At 33.7% G+C, this 19,409-nt stretch overlaps 2 protein-coding genes across 7 annotated transcripts in view; one reads left to right on the forward strand and one right to left on the reverse strand.

The window, feature by feature from the left end:
- The window catches only part of LOC136037674 (methionine synthase reductase-like), a gene marked incomplete at its 3' end in the record, with an annotated part of 463,030 nt that overhangs the window by 73,452 nt on the left and 370,169 nt on the right, over positions 1-19,409 (forward strand).
- The window catches only part of LOC136037670 (uncharacterized), a 55,307-nt gene that overhangs the window by 23,079 nt on the left and 12,819 nt on the right, over positions 1-19,409 (reverse strand). For 5 of the 6 annotated variants that reach the window (XM_065720399.1, XM_065720403.1, XM_065720400.1 and 2 more), the window contains 2 exons: positions 9,516-9,658; positions 1,254-1,905 (listed from right to left, as the gene is read on the reverse strand). In XM_065720399.1, coding sequence (XP_065576471.1) covers positions 1,254-1,905; positions 9,516-9,658 — 795 coding nt within the window. The remainder of the gene's footprint in view (positions 1-1,253; positions 1,906-9,515; positions 9,659-19,409) is intronic. The other variant, XR_010620010.1, reaches the window with a different exon arrangement.

A 19,409-nucleotide genomic window follows, 5' to 3' on the forward strand; every position in this document is an offset into this window, starting at 1 on the left:
GAAGTAAACGAAACTGTAAAAAACGGAATTTCAATGCTAAAAGATATATCAAAAGAATCATATTTTTATGCTGATTTTAAAAATATAAGTTTCATCAAATTTAGTCTTTATCATCAAAAGTTACGAGCCTGAGAAAATTTGCCTTATTTTGGAAAATAGGGGAAAACACCCTCTAAAGGTCATAGGATCTTAACGAAAATCACACCATCGCATTCAGCATATCAGAAAACCCTTTAGAAAAAATTTCAAGATCCAGTCTACAAAAATGTAGGATTTCTTATTCTTTGCCAGAAGACAAATCACAGGTGCGTGTTTATTTGTTGTTTTTTTCCAGGGGTCATCGTTTCGATCAAGTGGTCCTAGAGTGTTTCAAGAGGGCTCATTCTAACGGAAATGAAAAGTTCTAGTGCCCTTTTTAAGTGACTAAAAAATTGGAGGGCACCTAGGCCCCCTCCCACCCTCATTTTTTCCCAAAGTCAACGGATCAAAGTTTTGAGATATCCATTTTGTTCCGCATAGTCGAAAACCATACTAACTATGTCTTTGGGGATAACTTACCCCCCACAGTCCCTGGGTGAGGGGTTGCAAGTTACAAACTTTGACCAATGTTTACATACAGTAATGGTTATTGGGAAGTGTTCTGACGTTTTCAGGGGGATTTTTTTTTGGTTTGAGTGTGGGGTTTAGGGGAGGGGGCTATATGGGAGGATCTTTCCATGGAGGAACATTTCATTGGGGAAGAGAAATTCAATAAAAAGGGCGCAGGAGTTTCTAGCATTAATATTAAAAAAAAACAATGAGAATATAAACATGAAAAAGTTTTTTTCAATTGAAAGTAAGGAGAAGCATTAAAACTTAAAACGAACAGAGATTATTACACATATGAAGGGTTCTAAAAATACTTTAGCATAAAGAGCGAGGTATTTAGGAAGAGATAAATACTTCGCTCTTTATGCTAAATTATTTTTAGTAATTTCAACTATTTATTCTACGGCCTTTCTTATTCAGGGGTCATTCTTAAAGAATTGGGACAAAACTTAAGATTTAGTGTGAAGAGCGAGGTATTAACGAGGGGAAAAACCTTTTCATATATATTGAACAGATATTGAAAACGCAATTGCTGCATAATTTGCGAGGAACTAAAAAAGTGGACAGTCGCAAAGTTGTTATTAAAATAGGAACTGAAGAAAGTAAAACAACTAAGGTTTCTTCTCCAAGATCAATATTAAATATTTTTCAAAATTTGTCTTTACCTGTTTTAGTGTAGCACTCTCTACATGAAATGAATTAGACTTGGATATTCGAATTTTTGCCATTTCCGCCTGAAGTAATTCCAATTTCGATTCAATCATTAACATTTTGTCTTCATTTCCTTTTTCGACTCTTTCCAATTTTTTGACTAGATTAGCATTAATACCAAGTATCTTTGACATTTCATCTTTATTTGCTTTTTTGACTCTTTCCAATTCTTTAACTAGATTAGCATTAATATTATGCATCTTTGACATTTTGTCTTCTGTTTCTTTTTCGACTCTTTCCAATCTTTTAACTAGATTAGTATTAATACCGCTTCCCAGTTTTTCAACTAGATTTGACATTTTGTCACCAATTTCTAACTGGAACCCTGCCAATTTTGATTCTATCTCTGACATTTTGTTTTTATTTTCTGTTTCGGCATCTATCAGTCCAAAGAGAATTTCGGAAGTCTCTTTCATCTCGAGCCTTAAACTTTGCACACAATTATGGTTTGCAAGCTCACCAAAGCTTATTGTAATTCCACATCCAGAGTTACAACTAACAAGTCTCTTAGGATCGAAGCTACATTCCAAAAGATGTGTCTCGAGTTCTTCCTGTGCTAGAATGGCAGGGCATCCGTGTATTTGGTTGTTGCAAGTCAAGGTTAGTCTATAAAAAAATGTTGGTTCATATTTGGAATGTATAGATATATTTTGATGTATATATACATATATATATATATATATATATATATATATATATATATATATATATATAAATATATATATATATATATATATATATATATATATATATATATATATATATATATATATATAATACATACATTTAGAGAGAGAGAGAGAGAGAGAGAGAGAAAGAGAGAGAGAGAGAGACGTTTTGACTATTGATTTGTGGTAGGTTTGGATGTGGTTAAACCAATTTACTCTTGAACTTGATTTATGATTACCTATACTTAAAAAAATTATCTGTATGCTAAAGATCTAGGAGAAGATAAATATAACGATGAAATGATTAACATAAATGTCTTGGAATAAAATCTTAAATGGATCTTTTTTTGCGAGTAATGATGAAAGTGATATCATTAATTTAGATGACCAAGATCCCAAGATTTAAACTTTACTTATCTTTGACGATTTTGTAACAGAAAAGATCAGAAAAAGTTGAATATTTATTGGTGAGAGGTAAAAAACAAAATGCATCAATAATTTATATTTCTCTGGGCTATTTTGATACAACTAAGATTATACGATTAAATATTAACTATTTTGCATTTCCAAGTTTGTAATCCAAAAGAAATAGATAGAATCCGACAAAATCATGCATCTGACTTGATCAACTTGATCAAAAATTTATCAACTACGTTAACGCGGCAAAAAGTATCACAAATTTTTACTAATTGATTTGAAAACAAATGATGGATCTCTCAAGTACAGAAATAACTTGGATATCCACTTAACCAAATTTGTGTATATTAAATGAATAGTTTTGGAAGCTTCGGAAGTAAATATTGGTAGTATACAAGTAACAAAGTCATCATCTAAGTAACGTTCGGTCTTCATCTAGGATCCAGCGTGTGAGGATCTAGTCTTGTTGTTGAGTTAAGTTCTTCAGCCGGGCAATTAACCTCTTAAAAACAATGGTTTGAGAAAAACTAGTTTGTCCTGAATGTAAGCAGAGAGACTTTTGAAACTCTGTGAAATATTGAGGGTACAATTTCTCGTTTCATGCAGGAGTGAAAAAGTGTGCCAGAATTGATACAGCTAATTGGAGTGAGATTTGGTGTTGTCCTGACTGCTTCTCTAAGAAAATGCCAATCAATCGGATAAATTCTTTCAATTCACCTTTTTTATCTTCACCACGTACCCTTCGTTCTCCTAATTTAAGAGCTATGATGCTTAATATCTAAAAAGAGCTTAAATTGCCGGTGCTCCCCTCTTTGCAGAAGTTGATTCCAGCCTCTCCCTATTTACAACAAGAAGAGATGTCCCCCCTCGAAGTTTCTTCTCAAACTGAGGGCAAGACCTTTTCTTCCGTCAACCCATCCAATACTCAACACCACCATTAAAAAATTGCGTACATGCTCACGTGAGGCATCAGTTCAGACAAAACCTTTTTCATATGCTGCCAGTGAAAATTTAACGTATCCAAATACCTGTGTTAAGCTTTTTTCTTGCCAGACAAATCTCAAAATTCTTAAGCCATTAACAGACAGACTTGAAGATTTATTAAGCTATATTTCGATCGTTATTTCCGAAGCCCTTTTTGCAACTCAAAACAAATATAAAAAAGAATAATGAAGTCAATCAAGTGAAAATCAAAAATTCAGAAAACAGTATATTACCCTTTGTGAATTCATTTGAGAGGTCAAGTACGTTTGAACCTGTGAAAAACCCAGTGATTAGCAATGATATGGACCGGAAAGGTTAATTTAATAATGTTGAAATTACATAAATTATTCATGAAGACAAAAATCCCACAAACAAATCCTCTTTTACTATGGTAGAGAATCAAGCCCCCGAATACAGGAATAATTTAACGGCTTTTAGTTGTAAGCTGAATTTGAAAGAGGATAATGACACTTCTGTTTTAAAGACTAATAAGTTTACTGCAAAATCTTATGAAGATATAGAAACTGCTTATGAGAAACTTGTGGCAAATGAAAGTGGAGGAAATGGAAAAATTAGCTGGAAAAAAAGGTGATCAGCGTGCAATTGAAAATAAGAAAACGAAATCAGTTTGCAAAGATATTTTAATTGCAAAATGTAACCACGGAAGAACATGGAATCGGCTCCAGTTTTGTGAATATTTTCTAATGCATTCTTGCAATAAGAGTTCGTTCTTGTTTGGCCATGTTTCAGTTTTTTCTGGTTTTATGTGGGGTCGTTGTTTCGGTTGTGACAAGTATCATGTTTTCACCCCAAAATCCTTTAGTAGGATTCTCTCTAGGCCATGAGATAAACCTTCGCAAGGATACGATGGTAGTACAAAGAATTAGACAAAAAGCGGGGATTGATTTTAGAGAGAGGTCCCATCCCTTTCGAGCAAAATTTCAGTTCGTAGCCCCTTGTACCAAGATCATTACAACTCAGTTCCTCTGGATCTGTGTCGGATGAGTCCAACTTCTCCCGCTTACCAAAGGCCGGATTTTTACATACCCTCCCTAATTCTCTCACATATATTCCCCCCTTCCCTCTCCACCCAACTCAAAGTTGGGTGGATCTCTCCTCTACTAAAAGATGAAATACCAAATCCTCAACTTAATTTTGGTGATTTCCCTATTATATAGCCAAATGAAGTAAAACAAAAGTTAACTGTTCTGAAAAGAACTAGTGCAACTCCGGTTGATATCCCGGTAGATTTAATTAAAGCGTTCCTTGACAGATTATATTTCCCTTTGGCCCATATTTTTAATCTAATAACCAAGTCTGGTGATAACTTATCCATTTGGAAAAAAGGGTATGTTACACTAATCCCAAGAAAAGAAGCACCAAATGATTGTTTTTTGGAATTAGACCAATTACAATAATTCCCGTGTTTAGCAAAGCTTATGAGAGTTTTTTGGTGGCTTGGTTAAAGAAGCAAGTAATTGAGTTTATTGATCCTAGACAGTTTGGAAACATACCCAAAACTTCCACTGCCCATTATCTGGTAAGTATGTTGGATACAGTTCTCAAATATCTCGATAAGCCTGAACGCAGGATTAATCTGATGGCCATTGACCTAAAGCCTTTTACCCCGTTTGGCATTAGGGCCTAACGCAGGAACAGTCAGACGCACTTGAGAAAGTTCAATTTCGAGCATTGTTGGTAATTTCAAAAGCGTCCAAAGTCCCATACTGTGCCCTCCTTGAACAGTTTGGCCTAGAGACCCTAGCTACCCATCGACAAAAACTATCACTTGCTTTTGGTACAGGGGTGTTAAACAGCACATCCCTTCGATCTATGCTACACCCTGATTTCAAACCTCATCGAGAAAGACCCGCCAGAGCAGTAGCAGAAGCTGTGCCTCGTATAAAGCCAATCAATGTGTCTCGAAACAGATATTTAAAAAGCTTTATTCTCTTATTTGTAAAGTTTTAAATGTGCTATTTGTAAATGTTACTGCTATTAAGCAAGAATAGCTACAGCTTTAGTTCGTTTGCTTTATTATATTTTGACTAGTCAGTTATTGTGTACTGATTTTAAGTAGACGATTGGATTTATTTCAAATTCTCTCTTAACTGTTGAGGATGGATTGCACATGTATTAAATAAAAAAAAATGAGTTTTTTCAACTGAAAGTAAGGAGCAACATTAAAACTTAAAACGAACAGAAATTACTTCGTATATGAAAGGGGCTGCTTCCTCATCAACGCCCCGCTCTTTACGCTAAAGTTTGACTCTTCCTCTCAACTCTTCTTTTTTAAAAAGTAAAAAAACTGTAGCGTAAAGAGCGGGGCGTTGATGAGGAAGCAGCTCCTTTCATATACGAAGTAATTTCTGTTCGTTTTAAGTTTTAATGTTGCTCCTTACTTTCAGTTGAAAAAACATGTTTTTTTTATTTAATTTCTGAACGTTTTTGAATCAATGCATGTTTTGATTTTGGCTCGCCGCAGAGGAATAATTAAAACGAAATTTGCATATTTTTTTTTGGCTAAATGGCTTTCTCATAATTTTGATCGAATGATTTGAGAAAAAAGAGCGGGGGAGGAAGCCTAGTTGCCCTCCAATTTTTTGGTTAATTAAAAAGGCAACTAGAACTTTTAATTTCTTACGAATCTTTTTATTAGTAAAAGATATACGTAACTTATAAATTAGCTTACGTAAAGAATTTTTTATTCTGATGTTTTTATTACACATATGACAGGGTTTGCCCCCTCGTCAGTACCTCTCTCTTTACACTAAATCTTAAATTTTGTCCCAATTTTTTAAGAATGACCCCTGAATCACAAAAGCCGTAGAATAAATAGTTGACATTACTAAAAATACTTTAGCGTAAAGAGCTAGGTATTAGGGGGAGGTGAGCCCCTCATATGGGTAATAATTTCTGTCTTTTTAAGTTTTAATGCTGCTCCTTACTTATAGCTGAAAAAAAATTTTCATATTTATTTTTTCATTGTTTTTTTTTTTTGAAATAATGCTAGTAAATCCTGCACTCCCTTCATGGAAATTTTCTTCCCCCATAACAAATTCCTTGATGGAAAGTTCCCCCAGTATATCCCCCTCTTCTCAACCGCTCCCCCAACCAAAAAAATCCTCCTGAAAACACCTGTTCACTTTCCAATAACCATTACTATATGTAAGCACTGGTCAAAGTTTGTAACTTGTAGCCCCTCCCACGGGGACTGTGGAGGAGTAAGTCGTCTCCAAAGACATAGTTATAAGGTTTTCCGACTACGCTGAATAAAATGGCTATCTCAGAATTTTGATTCGTTGACTTTTGGAAAATAATTAGCGTGGGAGGGGGCCTAGGGGCCCTCCAATTTTTTAGGTCACTTAAAAAGGGCACTAGAACTTTTCATTTCTGTTAGAATGAGCCCTCTCGCAATATGCTAGGACAACTGGGTCGATACGATTTCCCCTAAGGAAAAAACAAAACAAAAACAAATAAACACGCATCCGTGATCTGCCTTCTGGCAAAAAATACAAAATTCCACATTTTTGTTGATAGGAGCTTGAAACTTCTACAGTAGGGTTCTCTGATACGCTGAATCTGATGGTGTAATTTAAGATTCTTTGAGATTCTATGACTTTTGGGGGATGTTTCCCCCTATTTTCTAAAATGATGCAAATTTTCTCAGGCTCGTAACTTTTGTTGCGTAAGATTAAACTTGATGAAATTTATATATTTAAAATCAGCATTAAAATGCGATTCTTTTGATGTAGCTATTGGTATCAAAATGTCATTTTTTAGAGTTTTGGTTTCTATTGAGCCGGGTCGCACCTTACTACAGTTCGTTACCACGAACTGTTTGATTTTTGTTTTGACGACTAAAACTAATATTTGGATTGCCGGCTGCTTTAGTTCGTTAGTTATATTTTATTTTATTTTGACTATTCAGTTATTGTTTACTGATTTTAAGTTGATGGTTAAAAATATTTTAAATTATTTGTCAAACAGTTCGTGGTAACGAACTGTAGTAAGGAGCAACCCGACTTTGTGCCTGTTGGAGACTGCAAATGAGGTTTAGAGTATATATAATGAGGTTCAGGTTATAATTTTTAGATTCTCAGGCGTTCTTTCTGCGTTGCCTAATGTTATACTATTGGCTGCCAGGGTTAGGTTGCTTGGGGATCAGTTTCCAGGAGCTCAGATCGCGTGGAACCACATAAAAGCGGTGAAGCTGATATTCACTATAAGAGTCAATACCATCTCCTAGAAACACCTTATCTCACAATATTATATGCCGTATCTTTACAAACAAACATTTCTTAGAAACAAGACTTGTTCCTAAGTCTTAGAAACAAAACCCAGGGAGAGTAATCCAGTGAAAATTCGATTGGAATCATCCAGGGAGAACTAGATACCCCCTGAAAAACGGCTTGCTACCAATATAAGGATTATAATAACTACTATTATAACCAAAGCTAAGTGTATGAAGGTGACGTTTTCAGGGAATGCTAAGGAGGAAGGTTAACTGAATCTCAAAACGTCGTTTGCATTCAGATGGTCAATAGTCAATATATAGTCAATATATATTAAATGGAAATTAAATGGAAATTGAAAATTACAGCCTTGATGTGGGAGATGTTTGACTGACAAAGAAGTAATATTTGCATCATACTTTACTACTTCTGCTGCTACTGCACTGCCACTGCTGCTGCTTCTATTACAATTTTTGTTGCTATAATTGCAACAAAAGATAAGGCTTCTGCTAATTCTACTGCTACTGCTATTACTGATGATACTACTGCTACTAAATGTATAAAGGCAAAAATCTTTGGAAATTTTAAAACAGTTTATTCTATAAAGAGAGCTCCTTAAGAAAAAATTGTTTGCGATATTTTTCAAAAAATCTTGATGATGCATGAAACTAATTTCAACAATTCTTTGTGTGCCTAGATTTTCAAAATTGAAGTATGTTTTTAAAATTTTATCTAAATATACATAGTGAGGCAAACTATAGGTCCCAAACCAAAAAAATTAAATTATACTTCTTTTTCAGTGAAAAAGGCTGTTTCAATTGGAAACAAATAGAAACAAACTGAAAACTTTTTTTTTTCACGAAAGGATTTGTCGAAGAAAAGTGAAGAGCTATATTAGACCAAAATGAGTAGAAATAAAGTCAAAAAATACAAAAATATCAGTAAATAAATAATGAAACCCAAAACGAACAGAAAGTTTTATGAACAATAGAGTCAAAATCGAAACGAGCAGAAACGAAGATTAATGAGGCTGACAATACCAATTAGTTTTGATTTCCCGAACATAATTTGCATTTTACTGAAAATAAAATAAACATTAAATGATTTTCACTTAGTAGCTACAAAATCATTAAGAAATTAAGTAATAAATATTGTATATGTGCGTTAAACTGGTAACCCATATTCATTTGCGTTTTTTTCAATAATCTTGGTTATGATATTTGCTTTTCGGTATTATGAGAAACAGGAATATCGATATAAAGATTGTTTTTAGTAGACTACAAATCTTGTTCTTGTCTTCAGAAAATAGGGCGAGGGGTCAGTCCTACTTATATTAATTGTTGTCAGTTCTGAATAAGGCTTGGTTATTTATCGTAATTCTTGTTCATTTTGACTTATGTTTATTTATTCATGGCTATTTGTGGTAGGTGTACGTTTATAAGATTATTTGAATTTATTTCTGCTAATTTCTGATTTAATGGAGCTCTTTACTTTTCTTTGAAAAACTAATTTTGTGGAGAAAGTTTTTAACCTAATCAAGGAATAAAACAAATAAAAGCTCTTCCATTTCTTAGCAATAATTTTTTAAATGAAACTTCAATTTTTTCATTTTTTGGAGAATTTTTTTAAAATTAATCAAAGAAAAAGGTTATTTCGGCTTTTAGCAATAATCTTTTAAATATAACCTTAAGTTCCTTCTAAATTCTTCTAAAATCTAGTCCATTAAAACCTAGGTATTGATCTAACTGCTCAAAACTTCAATTTTCTTTACCACAAATTAAACTGTTTCTTTATACTTTAAACATCTCTAAAAATATGTTTAAAAAGCTCCGATTGAACGCATATGCCCATGGTTTTCATTTTAAAATCACACGAGCTTTCATATTCTACATAAAAGAAAAAAGCCAAATACCTCGAAAGGAAATATTGCAAAATCCTTGACACAGGCCTCAAATCACTCATGGTTAAATGTTCTCTGTCAAGTGGACACGATTGATTTGTGTTCAACCACTGCGATATACAAATTTTACAAAAAGCATGTTCACATATTGGAGCCTGAAATATAAATACAACTATTAACGAGTTAAAATTAATTATAGTATGTTGAATAATACATATTTATTTTCTTGGTTTAAAATTTGATTTTAAGCAAGTTGAAACAGCAAATGGTTTTTGAATCACACTAAACAAATAAAATTTCTATTTCTCTGTCAAACAAAGACAGGAACCTAAACTTACTTCATAGGCTTGTATATTAACTATCTTTGTTCAACAGAGAAACAGATTTTATTTGTTTAGTAAGATTCAAGACCCTTTTGCTCTTTCTTTAACTTGCTTTAAATCAAACAGTTCGCTGTAACTAACTGTAAATAAGGAGCCAAGCAAATCCATAGTAACTGAAACTCTATCAACGGAATTTTGATATCAATAGATTTACGGGACAGAAGTAAAATATTCCAAATAATAACTTACAGGCCAAAAGAAGGAACTTTGGTAAAAATGCATTAAAAGAATTAGTCATTCGAGCTTTTTCCAAACATAGTAACATAATTATTTTCGTACAAAATCAGATTCAGCGTATCAGATAACCCTACTGTAGAAATTTCAAGCGCCTCTCTGAAAAAATTTGGAATTTTGTATTTTTTGCTAAGAAAATGATCAAGGATGCGTGTTTTTTTGTTTGTTTGTTTTTCCCAGGGGTGATCTTATCGACCCAGTGGTCTTAGAATAACGTAAACGAGCTGATTCAAAAGGAAATTAGAAGTTCTAGTGATCTTTTTAACTGACTAAGAAAATTGAAGGGCAACCAGGCCTCTCCCACGCTCCTTTATTCTCAAAATCTTCCCATCCAAATCTTAAAATAGGTATTTGTTTTGGCATAGTAAAAAGTTCAAATAAATATGCTTTTGGAGATATCAGGACCCCCACAGCCCCTGGGGAAAGGTCTTTAAGTTAAAAGTTTTTCCTATTGTTTATGTATAGTAGGCTATTTGCTATTGGGATGTATGAATACATTTTTCAAAAGGGGGGGGGGTTTCTAAGAGTGTGATTTTTCACGGGGATAATTTTTAACGGGGAAGGAAGTTTCGGGGGAAATTTTACACTGGGGGAATTTACCGAAAATTCTGTACAAAATTCTTCTGATGTCTTGCTTTCTCATTACATACTCCATTCTACGGATGGACATGTTAAGGGAAATTGTCCAGGGTAAATTTTTAATTGGAGTGAATTGTCTAGAGAATAAATCCTTGGGGAGGAGAGATTTTCCAGTGGAAGAGTAGCCAGATTTCCTGGCATTATTTTAAAAAAAGATCCAAAAGTAAATAAGAGAAACAAGTTTTTTCAACTGAAAATAAGAAGCAATATTAAAGCTTAAAACGAGCAGAAATTATTCAAAGTATGGAAGGGGCTGTCCCCTCAAAAACGCCACGCTCTTTACACTAAAGATTACTTTTTTGTCACATCTCTACTTTTTAAAGTAATAAAACATTTTTTCAATAGATTTTTCAGTTGATTTTTTCAAAACTGTTTTTTAATTGATAGAAAATTAAAGATTTTCAATTGGAGCAAAATTAAAACTCAAAGTGGACATAAAATATACTATACTAGGTAAGCCTACCTCGTAAAACTAGTGGTTGTTAGGAATTGCAGAGCTATTCATCAACCAATAGGATAGGCACAAGTCATCCTATTAAATGGAGAAACTTGTGGAAAACCTCAAAAACTTACAGATTTGGTCCATATACACGCATTTTCTCAAAGTTTTGAAAAAGGATTATATTTCGAATAGTGATTTCAGTTTTACGCAACAGATTAAAGTGAATATTGTAAAAAGACTGAATCTGAACCAGTGGTGGAAAAAGGATTATATATAGAATTAATTAAAGACCTCGAATAAGATAAGTCATTTACCGTATTTTTGGACTATAATCAAACTTTGAGTATCGAGATACAGTCAGTTATAGTTTCTGTCCCCGCCCACTGATGTTTACAATCGGTGAAACAGTGTTTTGCAGATTTACACACTACAAAAGCTGGCCCGTGAAGATACTAAAAGTTATACCAATTAAGGACGGTGAAGTTAAGTACCAAGTACTCTGCTACGGAGGTAAAAATGAACACGCAATTGTTACTGCTGGGTCCCTAATGGAATACGATGCTGGTTATGAAGCGGCCAAAACCGACAAAAGTCCCGCAGTGGCAAAAGCACTAAAAGAAGTGCTTCAAAATCTGGATCTTGGTGGAACTGTCTCGAGTAACGCAACTTCGCTTCGAGAATCGCTTGATCAAATAACGCTCAAGATAGCGTTCGATCAAGCCAATATCAGCACATCGGTTTCTGCTGAAATCACAAAACAAGTAGAAAAACTAAAGGACAGTATGCCAGGAATTACGACTTTTCAGATTGAAAAAATCCCTCAAGCTGTCCACGACAGTTTAAAGATCGAATACGGCATGAAGTTTGAACTATACCATAAGTTATTACTGCGAATTGAAAAAATGATCTAGACCTACGAAAAGTCAGTCAATTCGCCATGCTGTGAGATTGACTCTTTGAAACAGGAAGCAAAGGCAACAAAGCTGGTCATACATGGCGTAAAAGAGGTTTCTGCCTCACAAACTGTGTCATCAAATTTTTTGAACATTGTGAAAAAAAAGCTGGAAATTAGTGACCTCAGCATAGCCGATATAAGTGATGTTATCTCGTTGCCGAAAGATTGGCAACGAGATAAAGGAGAGAGGGACATCTTTTGAGGTGAGTTTCAGAACAGTTTTGTTGGCAAAAAGAGTGCTGGATGAAAGAAAAAAATTAAAAAGGAACAGGTCTCTTTATTTCTGAGTCTTTGACTAAAGCGAGGCTAGACCTCTTCAATGCTACTAAAGACAAAGTTGGAAATCGGAATGTTTGGACAGTAGACGGAAAATCATGACCAAAATCGGGTCAACCGCAAAGCGAATTACGAATATCGATGACATAATTGCATTACCCGATCCTTCTCAACCAGTAATGTAACAAGACAGGGAGTAATTGCATTTGGTCAGTAATTAATTAAATAGTTTATTTAGTGCGTTATACAGATGAATCGACTAGAACAGCTTGAAAAAACTCCCCTGTGCCTGGATTCTCTGATAAATACAACGCTAGGTGGTGATGACAAAGAACAAAGTGAATTATTGGTAGATATTATATCATGCAGATACGCTAGTGAAAGCTCGACAAAGGTAAATAAGTCGGACTTAAGGTTTGGTCACTTAAATTGTCAGTCTTTGCAGACAGCATGTGATGAAATATCTGAAGTTGTTAGTAGAAATAATCAGTTTGATGTTCTAGCACTGACAGAAACGTTCCTTACAGACAGTATAGATAAGAAAATGCTTGATATTACGGGTTTCTTGTTAGAAGTATTAAACCGTGAAAAGCTAAGGAAAGGTGGCCTAGCGTATTATGTGCGACAAGGACTTGATTATTCGCTAATACCTGATTTTAATGTTCGTGTTGAAGGAATATTTGAGTCATTCTGTCTCAAAGTAAAATTAAGTCATCAGGAAATTCTAATGGTGTTGGTATATCATAGCCCGTCAGGTGATACGGAAATATTTATGGATGAACTAGAAAAGCTTTTGTCAAAGCTGAAGTGTCATCAGTACCCGGTAATAAGGCTTGGGGATTTTAATATGGATCTACTATCGTTAAAAAATAACAAAAATCTGTTATTTCTTCAAAACTGTATGTCATATGGCTACCTGCCTATAGTCCGAATACCCACAAGGGTAACCCCAACGTCCGCGGCTCTGATTGATAATATATTTGTTTCTCACCAAAATATTGTTAGACAGTTCGTAGAAGTGCTATTATCTCAAACATCAGATCATTTTGCTAGGTTCACGGATGTAGTGACGGGTAAAAGTAGGATAAAGTCAGAACCGAATTACAGGCTTAATCGTTGAGATGAGTCAGAAAAAAATATTGTGGATCTGGTACTAAGCTTAAATTGTTTTTAGTGGAAAGATTTTTTTCAAGCCCACGTTGATTCAGATTCAGCGTATTCGGCATTAATTGATTTAATTACTAGCAGTTATAATTACCACTGTCCTGTGTTGAAGGAGCCAAAGCGTAAGCATTTGCCCAGAAAGCTATGGATGACGCGGGGACTTCTCGTTTCTGTTAACAACCGCAAAACTCTTTATAAACAATATTTATATGATCCGTATAAAGAGGATTGTCGCCATTAAAGAATATAGAAATAAGTTAAACCAGCTAAAAAGAAATGCAAAGGAAATACATTTTCCAAATAGTTTTAAAAATGCAAATGGCAATCCCAAGAAAACTTGGCAAATAATTAATTCGTTCATCGATCCAAATAAATCGGAAAAAATACATCATATAAAAGAACTAGTAAGCGAAAAAGAATCAACAAAATCACCGGAAAAAATTTCTAGTCTTCTTGGTTCATTTTTTGTAAATATGGGACAAAAAATAAAATACAAACTGTCGAATGCAAAATCAAAAAGAAAACTAATGACACAGGTAACACCTCCAAAACTAAAGAAACAAGAGACAAAGGCAGAAATGCAAAAATTTCCATCTGTTACATGTGAAAAAGTAAAAAAATGCATTTGTGAAATTAAAGGGACAAAGTCAACGGGCCTAGATGGACTAAATTTGCAACTAATACAAAAACCACAACCAGCAATCATTGAGTCTCTTACGGTCCTTATAAACAGAAGCCTTGAAGAAGGTATTTTTCCTACTAAACTAAAAGAATCCAAATTAAGCCCACTTTTTAAAGGAGGAGACCCAACAGTAATTGATAACTGTCGACCAATCAGCTTACTTCCAATTTTTTCGAAAATATATGAAAAGCTTGCTGCAAAAAGACTATATGAATACTTTGAAGCTAATAACATTGTTTCTGATAAACAATATGGATTTGGGAAAAACAGATGCACTGAACTCGCAATTAGGGATCTTATAATGAATATAAAAGCGGCGCGAGATGATGGTTTATATTCTCTGGCGATTTTCTAGATTTAACAAAAGCTTTTGATTGCGTTCATTTTGACATCCTTCTTGAACCATTAGAAGGATATGGGATAAAGTCGGCGGTTCTTGAATGGATTCGGGCATATGTAACAAACAGACGTTGTAAAATACTTGCTAATGGTATCTTATCAGATTCATTCGATGTAACTTGTGGGGTGCCCCAGGGATCAGTTCTTGGACCATTACTTTTTTTAATTTATGTGAATGAACTTTCGGCTGATATCCCCTTTGCATATATAATAAATTTTGCGGACGACACAGTAATATTTCTAACACATAAAACCGTAAGCAACTAATTACAAACGCTGAAGTTTGCCTCCAGCCAGCAACTGAATTCTTTGAAGAGCGGTTGCTTTCTCTTAATACAAAAAAGACGAAGTATATCGTTTTTAGACATGGAAATGACCCAGTTTACGACAGCAAGATAAATACGGCAGACCTCGAAGAAATTAAAAGAGTTGACCACATTAAATATTTAGGTATAATAATTGATGAAAAGCTGGATTGGGCAATCCACATTCAATTTCTTTGTATGAAGCTGTCAAGAGCTGTTGGTATTCTCCATAGACTGAAATTTATTTTTCCCCATAAAATATTACTGATCCTATATTTTAGTCTATTCCACTCATATCTTTTATATGGAATAAGCATTTGGGCTTCAAATTATAAGTCAGAATGGACGCAAGTTCAAGTTCTTCAGAATAAAGCTATACGTGCAATTTGCAAGCTTGAAGGCGTTTTTAATAACACTTAAGATATTAAATGTGGCTCGACTTTGAGAAAAAAAGATTGACGAAATTTTATGTAAAGTAAGCCCAAATACAGCACCTGAGTCGTTTATGTCAGCTTTTCGAAGGAATAATGAAATCCACCAACATGATACTCGGCATGCATCGCAACTAGTTACAGTAACGAGACGTTTCACGTCATCTGGTTTTTCAATCAATTTTACCGGACCGAAAATATGAAATTATTTGCCAAACACTTTGAGAAATGCTAATACCCTACCAGAGTTCAAAAGTAAGACTCAAAGCTTCTTAATGGAAAATATTGAATTAGATCCTAATTTCTTTTACCGATAGTTCTCTATGTTTTGTTTTATTAATTTACGTTTGTTTTCTTTTCTTTCCCTTCTTCTTCTTTTCTTTTCTTTTCTTACCTTATATTTCTATTCGTGATGATTGAATGAATACTGTCACCCGTTACGGGCAGTGCTCTCTTAGGGTTTAGTTAGTTTATAGTGTGTGATTTGTTGTTTTTGTTAATAAACGAATTGAATTGAATTGAATTGACGTGGCTGTTCTTTTGAATTTTTTGTCAATTTTGGCTAGATCTATACTTTTTTAGTAAAAGCCATTAGTATAAGTTTTGTTTGGTCATTCATCTTATTTCGTGTTTGTTTTAGGCTGTCCATTATTCACTAACAGCGATTATTTATATACTATGAATAAATGTATATATAGATATATACATATATAGCCTATGTATACTACTACTACTACTTCTAACAACTCACCACAGCACCGAGCCATTTGGGGTTAACACAGCTACGCATGCTCCCCTTCCATCCCGATCTATTCAGAACCTCCCTCTTTACACCCTCCCGAGAAGTTTCTGTTTTCTTTAAATCTTTATTTGATATCCTCCCAACCAAGACAAAGACGACCTGCTTTCTGTTTAGTCCTAGACGGATTTCCAAAAGGAACAATCTTCAGCAATCTCTCATCCTTCATCCACAGAACTTGCCCTAACCAGCTCAAGCTTTCTTTCATTATATTCCTAGAAAGCGGGATTGAACTAGACTTTTCTTACAGCCTACTGTTTGAAATACGATCATTCAGCCAGGACACTAGTACAATCCGTAAGAGATTTTTCTGGAAAACATCTAGTAAATCTTCATCCACTTATTGGAGCACAAATGATTCAGAGCCGTATTTGACGACTGTCATCATTTTAGCTTCCAATATTCTAATCTTGGTTTGCACACTTATCTTTCTATTCTCCCAAACATTTTTTAATTGTGCAAAAACACCCTGAGCCTTGGTTATTCTACTTTTAACATATTCACTGCTCTCACTTTGTTTACTAATAATATTGCCAATGTAATTGAAGCTGCCCACCTGTTCAATGTTTTTGTTACTCAACGTCACCTTTTCCTCCTCACTTATTCCTATCCTTAGTGACTTAGTCTTCATAACGTTAATTTTCAAACCTATTCTACCACCCTGAACTTACAAAACCTCTAAAAGTCTATTCATTTTGCTCACACTTATATCTAGGATGCCTAAAGTATCATCATTATCTAAGTCCAGGAGAGTATGTGTATATGCATGAAATACATAATATATAGATGTATAAATATACATATAAATGTTATAAATAAAAACATTTAAAAATAAATATAAATACAAATTCACACAAACACTAGTAAAATATTATGCTATACTCATAGTTCATGGAATTACTAGCTAATCAGCTATATTAACAGAATAATATATGATTCAGAAAATATATATATATATATATATATATATATATATATATATATATATATATATATATATATATATATATACAAAATGATAAATAACATAAGAAAAGAAACAATATAAATGAAGTACATAATAAAGAATCAATAAATAAATTACACTTGGCATAATTTGAATTGATATTAATTAATTGATTAATGTAAAAAACTTTTTCCACAAGACAAGTTTTTCAAAGGAAAGTAAAGAGCTCCATTAATCCAAGAATGAATAAAAATAAAGTCAAATAATCTTCCAAGTGAAAAACTACCACAAATAATTATCAATAAATAACTTAAACTCAAAACGAACAGAAATTACAACAAATAGCGGAGTAAAACTAAAACAAGGAAAAACTAACCCGAGTACGGCTAATAAACCCTATGCCTTCTCAACCCCAAAACACAATTGTGCTTTACTGAAAAAAAAAACATAAAAACAAATGGCAGTGGATTTTCAGTTTAATTGACATATGCTGACGTTTCTAACTTAAGGTCTTAATAATTTTTCATTAATGAAAGTAAGAAAGGCGAAAATATTCCAAACGTATTTTCTTACAGAAATAGTAATAGCCCTAAATTTTTCAACTTAAGGCCCTCAGTTGTTCTCGATATATTGCTGAGGTGTCTTATTGGCAACCATAAACATATTGCCTTTTGATTTGTTTTAAAGAAAAATCCAGTTTTAAAGCATAATGGGCAACTGGCATAATTTTTGGAGTGACATTCCTAATATCTCTAAGGACATAGTTGCTGAACCGTTCTACTATGCTGAAGAAAATAATTGTCTCAAAATTTTGACTAGATGCATTTAGAATATGCATGGGCTTGAGAAAAGTTCACATCTCCCTCCAAGCTTTTGTTAGTATTAAAAAGGGCACCACATACTTGTGCTATAGTTGAAGTGCAAGGGGGAGGAGTTCCCCTTTCATATATCTAGTAGCTACATTTTCAACAAGAAATAAGTAAAAACATTTTAAATGTATTTTGTTTTCGGTAACGTGCAAATTATCTTCTGCCTTTGACAAATAATAGAAGTTTTTAGGCCTACTCATGTTAATTTTATTCATTTTGAGTTTGAATCGGTTATTTATTGTATTATTTAAATTTAAGAAAAATGCGTTTAAAAAGTTTCAACTTTTCATCTTTAATATATCAAAAATTATCGAAACTTTATATATATATATATATATATATATATATATATATATATATATATATATATATATATATATATATATATATATATATATATATCAGTATATGTATATCAAAATGACAATCCACAGTCATTTTCTCAGTAAAGTCCAAGTTTTGTCCTGGTCTTGAGAAGATATGGGGGTTGTCAAAGACATAATGTCCATACATTTCAACTACACTGAATAAAACAGCTATCTCAAAATTTTGATTAGGTATTTTTTTGGAATTGATAGCCGTCGGGAGGGGGGGGGGCTGGTTGCCTTCTGATTATTTTTGACTAGTAAAAAGAGCACTAGTCCTTTCAGTTTCTAATCAAAAGAGTCTTTTTCAAAGTTTTTGCGACAGCAAATGGCCATCTAAAAATTTCTATCAAATACACCTTGGAAAAATACAAGGTGCTGAGGAGGGAGTTATCCACCCTCCATTTATTTTGAAATTAAAAAGAATACTTGAAATTCAACGAGCTCCTTCCGAAGTTTATAAGATCATCTTGTCTGAATATACCTTTTTTTTACCCCAAGGCATAACTTACAGTCCTTGCCCTTAGGGCTAGGGGGTTGTCATCCTCAGAAACATGATTTCTAGTCCTTTCAATTACTTTGAACAAATACCTATGAAAAAATTTGATTGGATGTACTTGGGCAAATGGTGGGCGTGGGAAGGATGTTAGTTACCCTCCAATCACTTTCAACTATTAAAAGGGGCCGCACTAGTCCTTTCATTTTCCAATCTTTTCTAAGTTTCTACGACATCTCCTTTGATGCAAAGTGACCTGGTCTAAAAAAAAACACGTAAATAAATAATATATTGTGTTTATGTCGTACCTTACTTAGGAAGTGCTATTGAACTGCCTGTGGTTCCTTGTATGCCCCTAGAACATAACTCACAACCATTACCATGAAGGGTCTGGGGGGGGGTTGTCATCCTAAAAGATATAATTTCCGGAGCTTTCAGTTATGTTGAACAAAATGGTTTTCTAAAAAATTTGATTGAATGTTTTTGGGGAAATGGTTGGCATGGGAGGGGGATTAGCTGTC

This window comes from Artemia franciscana, chromosome 17, assembly GCF_032884065.1.
Source record: "Artemia franciscana chromosome 17, ASM3288406v1, whole genome shotgun sequence".
In the NCBI taxonomy this organism is placed as follows: Eukaryota; Metazoa; Arthropoda; class Branchiopoda; order Anostraca; family Artemiidae; genus Artemia; species Artemia franciscana.